A 16,157-nucleotide genomic window follows, 5' to 3' on the forward strand; every position below is an offset into this window, starting at 1 on the left:
AATTTTCCCTTTCTCCTTTAAATCTTTTTATAATTGTTTTTCTTTTTACAATTCACAGAATTTTATAATTCTGCTTCCTTTTATAAATAAGAAAAAATAAAGCTGTTTAAATTTACTATAAGCTTCACTAATCAGATACTTTAACAAAATGTTTTATTTTGTACAAGGGACAGAAGAGTTGTGACTATTTCTAGAAAATTCTCTCATTTGGCTTTCAAGGAGCACTGAAATGATTTTATTTAAACTAGTCTCTAAACCATATAAAATATTATATTAATGTAGTAATCTTATAACTATTGATCGTCTCCTCTCATAAATGAAAGAGACAAGGAAAACCAGGACATTACAGATATAACATGAATAACCTGCAATTCTAACTAAATTTGATGCTTTGTACTTCCCAAATGTGTTGTTTTCTTTGAAAAGCATATAACTTGATAAAGTTGTTTCTCCTTGTCTGGGTAGTTGTAAATAACGTTAACACTTTCAGATTTTGAACATCCTATAAACTAAACAGTTGTTCCCTCGTGCAGTCAAAATTAAAACTTATTCTTTTGAGAGTTTCTCCTTCTTAGTATCATACAGCTTACCTGCTCTTAAAGATGTACTATGAGATTCTGTATTTATTTCTTATTCTAGAAAGATGCACATCAGCACATACCCAAGCATGCATTTCCTCAAAGATTACATATTGACATTTCAGAGGAAGAAGCATAGAAAATAATGTAGTAAAAAGAACTCTAGAAATCTTAAAATACATCTAGTTCTATCATGAACCAGCTGTATATCCTTACACAAGTCATTTCTCTTAAAAGAAGGGGCTTTGAAACTGGATGATGAACAATTCAATCCGTATGTAATAAATAAGTGCAAGATATTATATTAGATGTGGTGGAGAGTTAAAGAGACTAAACAAACAGATCCATCTTGAAAGATTTCACAATCTAATAGGAAAAAAATTTTTAAACAAGCAAACAACCTGCTGCTTCCATGGTGCAACAGAATATATTTTAATAAATACAAGTTTCTTTTAAAATAAGTAAATTAAAAAAATAAGGGAAAGGCCAGCTCAATATTCAGCTCATGATACACTGTACAGCCAAACAGATTTAAGTGAAATGTTCAAGCTTTAATAATAAAGTACACTATATTTTACAGTTTATGGCAGAAAAATAATAAAAGGAACTTTAAAGATATATTATTTCAAAGATAATTAGGCCCTAAAAGTTTACTTACCTTTAAAAAACTCCTTCAGAAAAGTTAATGTCTGCCTTATAGAGTCATTACTCACTTCAGTAACCCATTGACTGTATCTGATTACTCTGTGCTCTGGCTAAGGACTAGAACTGCATGCTTACTACTTGAATAATTCAGCCAGCAATGGGGAGAAAATACTCCTCAAAAACGAACCAGTGGTGAGGGAGAAAAAAGAAAATGGATAGGTCAGTAAACCAATTCAGAGAAAGCCTAAACCACTCATGTGATCCGCAGAATTATCAAAAGCAGTTCATCTTTCCCACTACAGAAACCAGGGAGATAAGCAGTCTAGAAGCAAAGGCTGTTTTTTTCCCCCTACCTTTAACCTTTCAGAGTCTAATGATTCAAAGAAGACAAACAAGGGCATGCTGGATTATATGTTTCCAAAATCTAATATAAAGCAACTATTATTTAACCATGTGGTCAAAGTTAAGCACATAACAAACTGCATAAGCAGAAGGAATAATGGTGTAAATAATAAGCTTAATGCAACCAATAAATAGAATTTATAGGGATGAATCAATTATTTCAAAACACAAAATGACTAACAGTCAATCTTATATAGATGAGAACCATAAAGAGATCAATATTGAAATAATTTCTCCATAAAACTTATTTTTTCATTTCAACATATATTTACTGCAGACAAGAATATAACAAGATGGGCCATTGGGATTGACATGTATACACTGATGTGTATAAAACTGATGACTAATAAGAACCTGCTGTATAAAAAAATAAAATTCAAAAAATATATAATAAGAATATAAATATTCAAGAATGAATATAACAAAATTCTTTCCCCAATCAATGTAACAAGATGGAGGACTGAGCACATGCTAATTTTCTCCTTCTACTTAAAACACCATAAAATGTCAGAAAACTTCTTTTTAATAGAATACATCTATAAAAGCACAGAAAATATAGCATGCCATTAGCAATCAAGATCACAAACATCCAAAAGATGGAACTAGTTTTCACACCTAAAGGTTATAAGTAAGCAATTCATAGAAAACCTGTAAATGGCCAGTAAGCACAAGATGCTCCTCCTCTCTAGTAACCAGGGCAATGTAAATTAAAACAATGAGATATTTTATTCAGCAGATAGCAAAATATTAAAAATAATGATAAAGGCTTAGCAAAGATTTAAAGAAAAGGGACTCTCTTTTACTGTTGGTAAGAGAGTTAAGTTGAAAGAAGTCTTTTGAATATCCACTAAAATACAAAGTGTATATACAATCTGACCTGCACTTTCACTTCTAGCAATCTAACTTAAAGGCAGTATTTGCTCAGATATGTTCATGTGTGTTTAGTGCAACATCTCTTCAAAACTGGGGGAAATGGAAAACAATTTAAATGATCAATGGTTAAGTGAATTATGCCTCATCCACACTATGAAATACCATTCAGTATGAAAAAAGTACCTATATGAAAGCACCTGCGGCCCCTCCACAAAAAAAGCACATATTGTTAGAGGGAAAAAAAAAAAAACTGGCTACAGAATAGATCACATTATTCCTCAAAATTCCTAGCTTCTATGAAGTATTTACCATCAGACTGTAATACCCACAACCCCTCTTTGAGGTAGTCACCTGTCAACTCCCCTTATTCACAGAAAACCTTGGCACTTAAGTTTCTGCCCAGCTACTCCAGTGATATTCCTGAAGATTTCAGTATCAGTATATTCTCTCAGTTTCTTCACTTCCTTCTAGATAAATCTTTTCTTCCATCCTACTTCAGTTACCTCCTCCCATAATCATACCCTAAACCCTGTCATGTTCGATAACTAAACCACCACCCAGTCTCACATTTAACCCTCTCACATTTAGACGACGACTTCTAGGTTTCCAACTTTACTTATATGCTAGTCACCCTACTTTTATAATTCTTTAACACCATCAAAACTTCTAGTCTACTGACTCTACCACTCTCATTGTCCATCATGTCCTCAATTCCTTCCTCAAACAACCTCTTTAAAATAACCACAGTCCAAAACTACAACAACTTCCTCGTATACACCTTCAAGTCCACAGCATCATTCCCTCTGTCATACTTTTGGTAAAATCCTAACCCTCGTTAAACCCAACCCATTGCTTACTCCAGAAGTGTTCTAATTGGTCTTATTTCCATTCTTGTCCCATGAGGCAGAGACAGCCTAGCTGCCTACCCAGTATTCATTCTTTCATTCCTTACTAAAACAACCCTAGGGACTTCCCTGGTGGTGCAGCAGTTAAGAATCCGCCTACCAATGCAGGGGACACGGGTTCGATCGCTGGTCTGGGAAGATCCCACATGCCACGGAGCAACTAAGCCCGTGCGCCACACCTACTGAGCCTGAGCTCTAGAGCCTGCGAGCCACAAATACTGAAGCCTGCGCGCCTGGAGCCCATGCTCTGCAACAAGAGAAGACACCACAATGAGAGGTCTGTGCACTGCAACGAAGAGTAGCCCCCATATGCTGCAACTAGAGAAAGCCCGCGTGCAGCAACAAAGACCCAATGCAGCCAAAAATAAAAAAAAATAAATTTATAAAAATAAGTAAATAAAAGAACCCTAATTTTACTTAGGAAGTTAATGTACCCAGCTAAAACACTATGCTTCCCAGCTTTCCTGGCAGCTAGAGGGAGTCTGTGACACTCAACTACAAAATACAGGTGAAGTCACTCAGTACGGCTTTGGAGAAGGCTCTTTAAAAGACCCAATTCAGCTGACATAGGCCCTTCTGCCTTACCTTCTGTCTAGATGGCATTCTACAGAAGGATCAACGATGGTTGATCCACATCACAAGGAGACAGGCACACTTGAAGATGTCTAAACAGAAGAACAAAAAGGAGCCTGCATCCCTGATGTCCTAGAGCTGCCATAATCAGCCCTGGGCAGCTTACCTCCAGCTTTTTGTTACTGGAGAAAAGTAAAACTCCTAATTTATTTGAGTCACTATTTTGGGGTCTCTACTATTCACAGTAAATCCAATTCCTAATTCTTAGACCCATTACAGTTTATTCCCCACACAACAACCAGAGACCTTTTAAAAGTATAATTCGGATCATATTTCTGGCTTCCCATCACACTTAAAATAAATTTAAGGTCCTTACCAAGCAACTAGGCCTTCTTTGATCTGGCCCTCTATCTCTTCCAACTCACATCTTACCAAATCCCCAAACCACCCTTCCACCCTTCCACAACATGTACACTCAGTTCCAGCCACAGTGTTCCTTAAACAAGTCAAACTTGTTTCTATCTCAGGGCCTTTGCATTTGCTGTTCTCTTTGCTGGGAATGCTCTTTCCTCATAAGTTTACTTGGCTTGCTCCCTCATCTCTTTCAGGTAGCAACTTAAATGTTGCCTTCTCTGAGACTTTCCCTCATCACTGTATCAAAAACAGTCTTTTTGTGTCTCAAGTTTCCCTTCCACTCCCCTCTAACTCTTCTTACCCTGCTTTATTAATATATATTAAATTTTTTTTGCTTATTTACTGTACATCTTCCCCACTAGAATGAAACCTCCCTGAGGTCAAGAACCTTGGGTGTCTTCTTCAGCATCATATTCTTAGTACCTGGCACACAGTAAGGACATAATAAATATATGATGAATAAATGAATATACATCATGATCTTATTTATACTAAAAAAGACTAAAGCATATGTGTGAGTGTGTGTGTGTGTGTGTGTAAATATATAAAGGATCTAGGATATACACTAAACTGTTGACACTCATTATCTCTGGGGAAGAAAGTGGAAAATAAGAAAAAGGAGAACTTTCACATTTTGCTCTGCATATTCCTGCATAAAAAAGACAAAATTAACTACAACACATGGCAGGAAGAAAATTTTAAACGTATTTAGAAATATAAGCCTATTTATAGAATCATAAAATTTAGAAACATAGTAACCTCAGTGAGCATAACACTACACCATGGGTAGAGGGATCTATGATTAGTAAGCAAATATCTTTTAAAAGAACAAGAATTAGGGGAATAAAATTTCCTGTTAACGTTTTGTAGCCCTTATAAAGGTTTTTACTGTCATTTAAACAAAATAATAAAGTATACTAAATAGTGTATTACACGTCAAATTAGTAATGATGAGTTATATAGAATTAATTTCCATCGCTTGCTCAGTAGAAACTTTTAAACATCTCCCTCCTCTAGGGATTCATCTAGATAATCATATATTTGTTTTGTTTCAGAAAATATGCATTCTGAGACATCTTTTTTATCAAGTTCTCCATCCAAATGTCTAGTGCCTTAATTTTTTTTACTTTATCGAGGCATATTTTTACATATTATATATTTCATCCATTTCAAGTATATAATTCGATGATTTTTAGTAAATTTACGAAGTTGTGGAACACACCATAAATCAGTTTTAGAAATCTTCATCGCTGTAATAAAATCACTCATGATCATTTACTGTTAATCCCCATTCTCATCCCTACTCAATCAACCATTAATCTACTGTCTGTCTCTATACTTCTGTCTATTCCTAGACATTTTCTATAAATGGAAACATACAATATGTGGTCTCTTTTATCTGGTTTCTTTCACTTAGCATCTTTTTGAGGCTCATCCATCTGGTAGCATGTATCAGTGGTTCATTCCTTCTTATTGCTGAATAGCATTCCATTATATGGGTATGCCATATTAGTGCCTTTTGATTTTATGACTTGGATTTCCATTTTCCAGGTTATACAATGAGTGTAGGATAACCTGGGTACTTGGAGTATGGGTGGGGGGAAACCTATTTAACGTTTATTTAACACAAATGACACAGGTGAGTGTTTTTCAAACCCAATCCAGTTTATACAGAATGAGATTATCCTAGCTTCACTCAACAGCATTATGCTATCAGTCGCTTTTAAAAGCGACTTTTCTTGTCCCTCATTCTTAACAGGATGAAAGAACAGTTCCCCAAGGTATCCTTCTCTCTCCCAAGGCTTATAAAAAATCTCTCCACTCACTATGCCTTCTGCTTTACCTCCTTTTTCTACCTCTAAGTCCCTGTTTTCTCATTATCTTCAAGCTGACAGCTTCAAAATTTCCATATTCTCCAAGTTTCTGAAAAGTTATATTAAAACTAAATATCTGCATATTCTGGAATTTTATTTAAGAGAAATCTGTGGTTCTTTTGATGTAGCCCCCGAGAATAATTTGTTTCTATGTAGAAAAAAGCTTTGTAACTGATTTAAAACGAAAAACAAAAAACTCACAACACCAATACAAAAGGAGCATGAGGACCCAAGTCAACATTTGACACTCTCATTTAAAAGAAAAGATTAAAGAATATACAGTAATTAAGCACAGTTTTTTATCTTTTCTTTTTAACATGACCTTATTAAATACTGATCTTTTTCATTCAGTCTAAAATGCCACCATAATGTTACTGTCTTGCCTCTGTTTTATGATGATGTCTGATTAAGTGGATTATTTGCCTTTATAAAACATTAAATATCTACATGTAGAATGATTATCTAATCGTTTATGAACTTGGGTAAGGGATGGTGGTTCAGGGAGAGGGCTAGGGAAGGATGATACAAATCTTATAACATACTTCTTATTACCAGTCTTTCTGAAGTCTTAATCTTCCAAGTGATTCCCAGACTATTAGCTTGAAAACATCAAGAATAAGATGATGTGGACACAGCTAAAAGCTTTCCCAATGGTAAACGTTCCCTAACTAGAAAATTATTCCACTACCCTTAGTCTAAGTTACAGTTCTTCTGGAGTACTTAAGAGAGTGAAAGCAGTAAAAGATAATACCAGCTACATGTAATTAGAGGAACCTTGCAAGATAAAGAAAAATAAGACAAGCTATTATTATTAAAGCTTAAATGTTAGATTTTATCTAACATTTAAATGCCAAGAATACCACTCTTGGTGGCCAGTTATTGCAGCAGGTGTGTGATAGGCCGTGTGAGCTACATTTTCATCTTTGAAAGGACAGCTTAAAAGGGGTTCTGAGTTAAGGTTTACTCTACTTCCATTACAGCTACAGAATCTAACTAGACCAGTATAAGGTAGGGTACAGAAAGACAGGCTCCGCATTATAAATTTTAAAAATCCCTAGTAAATCAAAAATCCCACTAAGCATTCTTTAATGTCATCATTTCAATTAACTTTAAGAAAATGAATGGCATAATGATATGTATACTGTTATACTGTACCTTTCTCAGGCTTTCATATTCCTCACGAAGTTCCCCAGGCTTGCTTAATTTGATTGGTGCTCTGAATATAAACTCTGCAGGAAAGGGAAAAGAAAACACTTTTTAACAGAACTTTCTAGGAAGGAACCAAGATCTTGTCCTACTGCTGCCCCCACATCATAAACCACATAAAAATTGTGGTCATCTTCCACAATTTGAATATTCATTCATTCATTTAACGAATACTTATTAAAGGGTATAAACCAGGCACAGTTCTAAGCACTGGGGAGAAGCACTGAACAAATAAAGTCCTTACTATCATGGAGCTTACAATATTGTGGGGGGAAACAGACAATAAACAAACAAATGTGTGTATATAATACAACTGGTGGTACTAAGGGCTATGGAGGAAAATAAACACAGGCTGGAAGATTAGTTTATCAATATATAGAGTGGTCTGAAGGGTCTCACTGATAAAAGTAACATGTTAAAAGACCTCAAGGAAAACTATATTTAAAGCTCCTAGTTCAATGTTACCAAGTAACATTTTAAATAAGCTAAAGTTTTACTCATAATACTTTGTTACTAATGTTTCTTTCTATTTCTTTTTCAACATTGCCAACAGACTATTTTCCTGTATACAACTTATATTTTCAGTATATAACCTGATTTTTTATCCTCAAAGCCTTCAGTGGTTTTGATCAGCTTACAGAATAAAGTCAAAACTCTTCAATATGTCACTCAAGGTTTTCCAGAGACTGATCACAACTTTATCTTTCCAAAGCACTGTGTCTCTCATCTCCTGACTATCTGGTTACAATATATATATGCCATATACTTCTAACCCTTTTATGCTGTTTCTCAGCTGAAATTCTCTTTTCTCCCCTTCTCTATATCCAGGCCCACAGGAGGCACACAATACACACTGGCTATATAAACAATAAAAACCCAACTTAAGAACAGGAATAAAAGATAAGTCCTAAATGCTATCAAAAAGGAAGGAGAAAATATGCACTTCTGTCTCCTTAAATGTACATGACACTTCGATACACCCCTATGTATATTTAGAGACTTAAACACAGTATTTATTTGAAGACTTACTAACAACTCTACATCCCATTCAGGTTGATAATATTTGTTGTAGAAAAGTGGGCTCCTCAAAAAGTTGACTTTTGTCCTTTTTCAGTTGTCTCAGCTACCTTAAAAAGACTCATATACACCAGAGAAATGTGGAAGATCCTTAGACAGAAACACTGGATGCAATACAGATGCAGAAAACAGTAACTTAAAGCTCTACCAAGAGAATTACTAGACCCAGGTCTTGGGAGGCAAACACTACATCACCTTCACCCACTTAAAAAAAAGTCCTGATGACTATTTTAATCATATCTCTTAAGTACATTTCTAATTATTGGCAAATAGTATCTAAAACCAGATGCTTTAAAAGAGGAGGGGAAGAAGGAAGAGAAAAGCAAAACCCTTAAGTCAAAAAAATTCTTTTAATCCATTTATGGAGAACCTATTACCTGAACGATACTTTATATTTTCTCAGTGAACCGTCACAGAAACTTTATAAGGTAGTTATTATACCCATTTTACAATAAGGAAAATGAGAGGTTAATGACTTGCCCAAGGCCACAGAACTAGCACAAGCCCGTGACAAAATTAAGAGAAAAAGAATTAACAGGTATAAAGAGGGAAATTACATAATGATGAAAAAGGCAACCCATCAAGAAGCTATAATAATTATGCACTTGTATGAACCTACAACAGAGCAAGAAAAAAGATTATAAGAGAAATTAATAAATCCAAAATTATAGTAAAAACATGTAATTTTTATACTACACAATTCAAATTTCTTTCTATATAGATATGTATATATACTTTCTATATATACTTTTAGTTTGCTGTAAAGCATTCTCACTGCTACTGCCATTTTTAAAGTAAATAACTACTTTGGCTCCATCCAACTATTAATGTACAAGAAAACTGAAGAGACTTAATGTAGAGAAAAGCCATTTGGGGAAGAATTTGCATTGTTTTATGCCTGCCAAATTTCATTACTTACTCTGGATTTCTGTGTAATATAGTTTTTTGTGGGGTTTTTTAGGCAAAAATAGAACAGACAAGTAAGTTTTTATGATACATATAATATTTAACTCAGACCATATAATTCTAGAGTTGTGAAGTTCTGGATGAAACAAACTCTGAAGAAGCCTAGAGAAATTAAAAGGGTGATGATAATAATAATAAGTCCTTTCAAGTAAGGCGTTAGAACGTGATTTTTTTAGTGCAGAAAATAAAAAATAAAAGACACCATAGAATGATTGTCATGTATATACTGGTTTAAGATGATTGTCAAAAAAAGCTGGTGCTAATTGTTTCTTTTTTTCTTTCATTTTCACAGTTCATACTTCATTTTCATCACTGAAGATGTAGACCAGTAATTCTTGAAGTGTGTCCATTGATCCCTAGGTGTCCCAGAGACCATTCCAGGACTCTACAAGGTCAAAAAATTCTTAAGACTCTTAAGATGTTACTTGCTTTTTTTACTCTCATTCCTTCCTTAGCGTGCAGTGGACTTTCCCTACATTTCCATGAGATGTCATGACATCATTGCTTTTTTTTTTTTTACATCTTTATTGGAGTATAATTGCTTTACAATGGTGTGTTAGTTTCTGCTTTATAACAAAGTGAGTCAGTTATACATATACATATGTTCCCATATCTCCTCCCTCTTGCGTCTCCCTCCCTCCCACCCTCCCTATCCCACCCATCCAGGTGGTCACAAAGCACCGAGCTGATCTCCCTGTGCTATGCAGCTGCTTCCCACTAGCTATCTATTTTACGTTTGGTAGTGTATATATGACCATGCCACTCTCTCACTTTGTCACAGCTTACCCTTCCCCCTCCCTATATCCTCAAGTCCATTCTCTAGTCGGTCTGTGTCTTTATTCCCATCTTACCCCTAGGTTCTCCATGACATTTTTTTTTCTTAGATTCCATATACATGTGTTAGCATACGGTATTTGTCTTTCTCCTTCTGACTTACTTCACTCTGTATGACAGGCTCTAGGTCCATCCACCTCACTACAAATAACTCAATTTCCTTTCTTTTTATGGCTGAGTAATATTCCATTGTGTATATGTGCCACATCTTCTTTATCCATTCATCTGTCGATGGACACTTAGGTTGCTTCCATGTCCTGGCTATTGTAAATAGAGCTGCAATGAACATTTTGGTACATGACTCTTTTTGAATTATGGTAAACCTAACTTTTAGGTGCACTGGGAAACCTAAAAATTCATGTGACTCGCTTTATTGCAGTATTCACTTTATTACGGTGGTCTGGAACCAAACTCTCAATATCTCCAAGGTATGCCTGTAATAATATTTTTATTTCATTTTCATTTACTACTCAACAGGTTTCTCTAAATTCTGAAATACTCTATTAAAGTTTAATATAATAGGTAAAAATGCTATTAGGATTTTAAACTTATATAACAGTAGCTATAACATGAAAATAATTTCTTTGAAGCCTTATGAAATATGGTTTCAATCCACCTGAAAAAGGTCCGAAAAATAAAAATCTCCCTTTTTAAATCAAAGTCTTTTACAGTGTCTCTTAAAGCTTACTGGAGAACATGTATACACTGAACATTATTAATTATACTAAGATATTTATCAGTCATGATTAACTTTCGGGTTCCCTGACTTTTAGTACAGAAAGAACACTCATTTATAATAAAATAGTTCCTGTCTGCTGATGTGGGACTTGACTTTTCTTAATATTCTCTTTACTTCCCTCTGCCTTCCTAGAGTCATATGTCAACTCCCTCCACTCCAAAAGTTGAAATTGTGATTGAAACTCCTGCAATACTATCATAAAATCAGAGCAACAGGAGAAAACCTAGATGACTTGGTATGGTGATGCCTTTTTAGACATAATATCAAAGACATAATTCATAAAATAAGTAATTGATAAGCTGGACTTCATTAAAATTAAAAATTTCTGCTCTGCAAAAGACAATGTCAAGAGAGTGAGAACAAAAGCCACAGATTGGAAGAAAACATTTGTAACAGATGTATTTGATATAAGACTGTTATCCAAAATAAACAAAGAACTATCAAAACGTAATCAGAAAACAACCTGATTTTTTTTTTAACGGGCAAGAGACCTTAACAGACACCTCACCAAAGAAAATATATGGCAAAGAAGAAGACATAGCAAATAAACAAATGAAAAAAACGCCCAACGTCATATGTCATTAGAGAATTACAAATTAAAACGAGATGGCACTACACCCCTAATTAGAGGGGCTAACATCCAAAACACTGACAACACCAAATGCTGGTGAGGATGTGGAGCAACAAAAATTCTCAAACACTGCTGGTGGGAATGCAAAATGGTAGAGCCACTTTGGAAGGCAATCCAGCAATTTCTTACAAAACTAAACATAGTTTTACCATACAATCCAGTAATTGCACTCCTTGATATTTATCCAAACGAGTTAAAAACTTACATCCACACAAAAACCTGTAAATAAATGTTTATAGCAGCTTTGGCCATAACCGCCAAAACTTGGAAGCAAACAAGATATCCTTCAGAAGGTAAATGGATAAATAAACTAAGGTAGATACAGTGAAATTAATTAAAGAAACCTCAGCTAAAATCAGAGTAGGGACAGGCCTGTAGGGGGAGCGCTCATGCTCCCCCATGCATCTGTCAGTTACTCCAAATAGGAAGAGCTATACACCTACATCTATGACAGGAAGGTGTTGCTTACTTTACTATCCAGCAGGAAGAAGAAAACTTCTCTCCATCCAAAAACAGCTCCACCAATCAGATATGCAGCAGCTCAACTGATGAGAAGCCTCCATACTTTGGACTCCCAGCTTCCTCCAATGGACTCTGGTTATTACAGCTCTTCCCAACTCCCCTCTTTTCCCTATAAAAGCAAGTTCCACTTCCTTGTTTTCTGGATTTGTCTCTGGTCTGCCATAGTTTGCATATCCTGAACTGCAACTCCTCTGGCTATTCCCAAATAAACTCACTTTTGCTGGTAAAATAACTGGCTATTATAATATTAATGAAAGTTGATAATCCAGACAATGGAATATTATTCAGTGCTAAAAAGAAATGAGTTTTCAACGCTGATGAAAAAAGTCAGAGATAACACAAACAGCTGGAACGATATACCAGGTTTTTGGATTGGAAGAATCAATATTGTCAAAATGAATATACTACTCAAGGCAATCTACAGATGCAATACAATCCTTATCAAGTTACCAATGGCATTTTTTCACAGAACTAGAACAAAAAATTCTATAATTTATATGGAAACACAAAAGACCCCAAATAGCCAAAGCAATCCTGAGAAAGAAAAATGGAGCTGGAGGAATCAGACTCCTCAAATTCAGACTATACTACAAAGCTACAGTAACCAAAACAGTATGATACTGGCACACAAACAGAAATATACATCAATGGAACAGGATAGAAAGTCCAGAAACAAACTCACATACCCATGGTCGACTAAACTACGACAAAGGAGGCAAGAATATACAATGGAGAAAAGACAGTCTTTTCAATAAGTCTGGGGAAACGGGACAGTTACATGTAAAACAATGAAATCAGAACACTAACACCACATACAGAAATGAACTCCAAATGGATTAAAGACCTAAATTCAAGGCCAGACACTATAAAACTCTTAGAGGAAAACATAGGCAGAACACTCTTTGACATAAATTGCAGCAATATCTTTTTTGATCCACCTCCTACAGTAATGAAAATAAAAACAAAAATAAACAAATGGGACCTAATTAAACTTCTTCTGCACAGCAAAAGGAACTATAAACAAAACGAAAAGACATCCCTCAGAATGGGAGAAAATATTTCCAAACGAAGCAACTGACAAGGGATTAATATCCAAAATATACAAACAGCTCACGCAGCTCCATGTCAAAAACAAACAAACAACCCAATCAAAAAACAGGCAGAAGATCTAAATAGACAATTCTCCAGAAAAGATATACAGATGGCCAAAAAGCACATGAAAAGATGCTAATTATCAGAGAAATGCAAATCAAAACTACAATGAGGTGTCACCTCACACTAGTCAGAATGGCCATCATCAAAAAGTCTATAAACAATAAATACTGGAGAGGGTGTGGAGAAAAAGGAAACTCTCCTACACTGTTGGTGGGAATGTAAATTGGTACAACCATTATGGAAAACAATATACAGGTTCCTTAAAAAACTAAAAATAGAATTACATATGATCCAGCAATCCCACTCCTGGGCATATATCTGGAGAAAACTCTAATTAGAAAAGATACATGCACCCCAATGTTCATAGAAGCACTATTTACAATAGCCAAGACATGGAAGCAACCTAAATATCCATCGACAGATGAATGGATAAAGAAGATGTGGTACTTATATACAATGGAATATTAGCCATAAAAAAGAAAGAAATAATGGCATTTGGAGCAACATGGATGGACCTAGAGATTATCATACTAAGTGAAGTAAGTCAGACAGAGACAAATATCACAGGATATCACTTATATGTGGAATCTAAAAAATGGTACAAATGAACTTACTTACAAAGCACAAATAGTCACAGATGTAGAAAAAAAACATGGTTACTTGGGGGAAGGAGGGAGGAGGGATAAACTGGGAGACTGGGATTGACAATATGCACACTACTATATATAAAACAGATAACTAATAAGAACCTACTGTATAGCACAGGAAACTCTACTCAATACTCTATAATGACCTATATGGGAAAGAATCTAAAAAGAGTGGATATATGTATACATATAACTGATTCACTTTGCTGTACACCTGAAACTAACACAACATTGTAAATCAACTATACTCCAATAAAAATTTTAAAAAATAAAGAAAATGTAATTATGATTGAAAAAAAAAGAAAAAAATGAGCTTTCAAAGCTATGAAAAGACATGGAGGAAACTTTAATGCATATTACTAAATGAGAGAAGCCAATCTGAAAATGCTACATACTGTATGTCTCCAACTATATGACATTCTGGAAAAGATAAAACTTTAGAGACAATTAAAAAATCAGTAGTTCCAAGGACGGAGAAGGTAGGGATGAGTAGGCAGAGCAGAGGATTCTTAGGGCAGTGAAAAGACTCTTTCTTATAATGATGGACAAATTTCATTATACATTTGTCCAAACCCACAGAATGTACAACACCAAGAGTCAAATCTACCATTCTGGTGAGTGACAGTGACAATGGGGGAGGCTATGAATGTGTGGGGGCAGGGATCATATGGGATATCTCTGTACCTTCCTCTCAATTTTGTTGTAAAACTAAAACTGCTCTAAGAAATAAATTCTTGGGCTGGCGGGGGCGGTGGGGGAGCACAGCAACAACATGTCAAAAGAAGCAGAAAAGGCAACAACACCCTCCTTAGTCCAGAGGAATTAGTCCCAAAATCCACCAATCCCTCCACCAGAATCTATAGGGATTTTCAAGTGTTTCAGTAGCACAGAAACAACCATTCACCCTTCCTTCATCTCACAGAAAAGAAATACTAGAAACTATTCCAGGTGTCACTGAGCTGCTGAGTATCTTAGTATTTATAAATGAATCCAGTGGTGGAAGTACTTTCTTAATGCCTGTCCTCTGACAACTACAGTTGACCCTTGAACAACGTAGGTTTGAACTGCGCAGGTCCACTTATATGCAGATTTTTTTTCAATAAATACATACTACGGTACCATATGATCTGCAGTTGAATCTGAGGTTGGTTGAATCCACTTATCCACATAAGGTTATACACAGATTTTCAACTGTGCAGGGGTGTCGGTGCCACTAATCCCCATGTTGTTCAAGGGTCAACTGCACCATGTTTAAAAGAGAAACTCTCTAAGGATATAATACCCTAAGAATGACAAACACACATGGCCAATGACCAAAGCTGAGTACTGCATTCAGTCTAATGTGAACTGTAGGAGCAGCTATATTTCCTTGATGGTCCTTCCTGAAAAAGATTTTCTCTAGGGTGGGGTGACTGGTTATTAATAAAGGCAAACAAACAAAACAAACTATAAGACTAGCATTTTGCTAACTGCCACAAACCCTCAGGAATAAGGTATCATTGTCAAAGAATCCACACTCAATACAAAATTACAAAAAGAACCTCACTGAACTATATTGGGAAGACGCTACCCCAATAACTCTCAAATCCAAAGGTAAACATCCCTTAGTACCTGGCTATGCTTGAGTTTTTACCCCTGTACATTCAATTTCTTATTAGTGCAGCAGAATGAAAAAGAACTTTGGACTTAAGAGTCCCAAGATCTTGATCCTAATTTGAATTCTCCCACTTACTAGTTATTTGTACTTGGGCAAATAAAAAAATCTCTCTGCTAATTTCCATCTCTATCTCCACAACCAGTATCATTCTGATGACTGGCAGTTATATAGCACTTTGATCATGCCAGGCCCATTTCTAAGCACTCTATATTTTAACTCATCTAATCTTCATAATGACCCAATGGAGAGATGCTATTATCCCCACTTTACAGATGAAGAAACTGAAGCACAGAGCATATAACTTGCCCAAGGCTACACTACTGTAAATGAAAGAGCTATGATTTAAACTCAGGCAATCTGGCTCCAGAATTGGTCCTCTTACCCACTGTTCTTTATTACCTCTTTAATATTAAAAAAAAAAAAAAAAAAAAAAAAAACTGAAAACCCCCATTTAAAAAT

General features: G+C 35.3%; 1 protein-coding gene across 1 annotated transcript in view; it reads right to left on the reverse strand.

Annotated features, from left to right (window-relative positions):
* The window catches only part of RNF169 (ring finger protein 169), an 83,593-nt gene that overhangs the window by 46,411 nt on the left and 21,025 nt on the right, over nucleotides 1–16,157 (reverse strand). Inside the window, 1 exon segment of the mRNA XM_024762007.1 lies at nucleotides 7,420–7,493. Within this exon segment, the coding sequence (XP_024617775.1) occupies nucleotides 7,420–7,493 (74 nt within the window).

Source organism: Neophocaena asiaeorientalis, unplaced genomic scaffold, assembly GCF_003031525.2.
Source record: "Neophocaena asiaeorientalis asiaeorientalis breed wild unplaced genomic scaffold, Neophocaena_asiaeorientalis_V1.1 scaffold263, whole genome shotgun sequence".
Taxonomy (NCBI): Eukaryota; Metazoa; Chordata; class Mammalia; order Artiodactyla; family Phocoenidae; genus Neophocaena; species Neophocaena asiaeorientalis.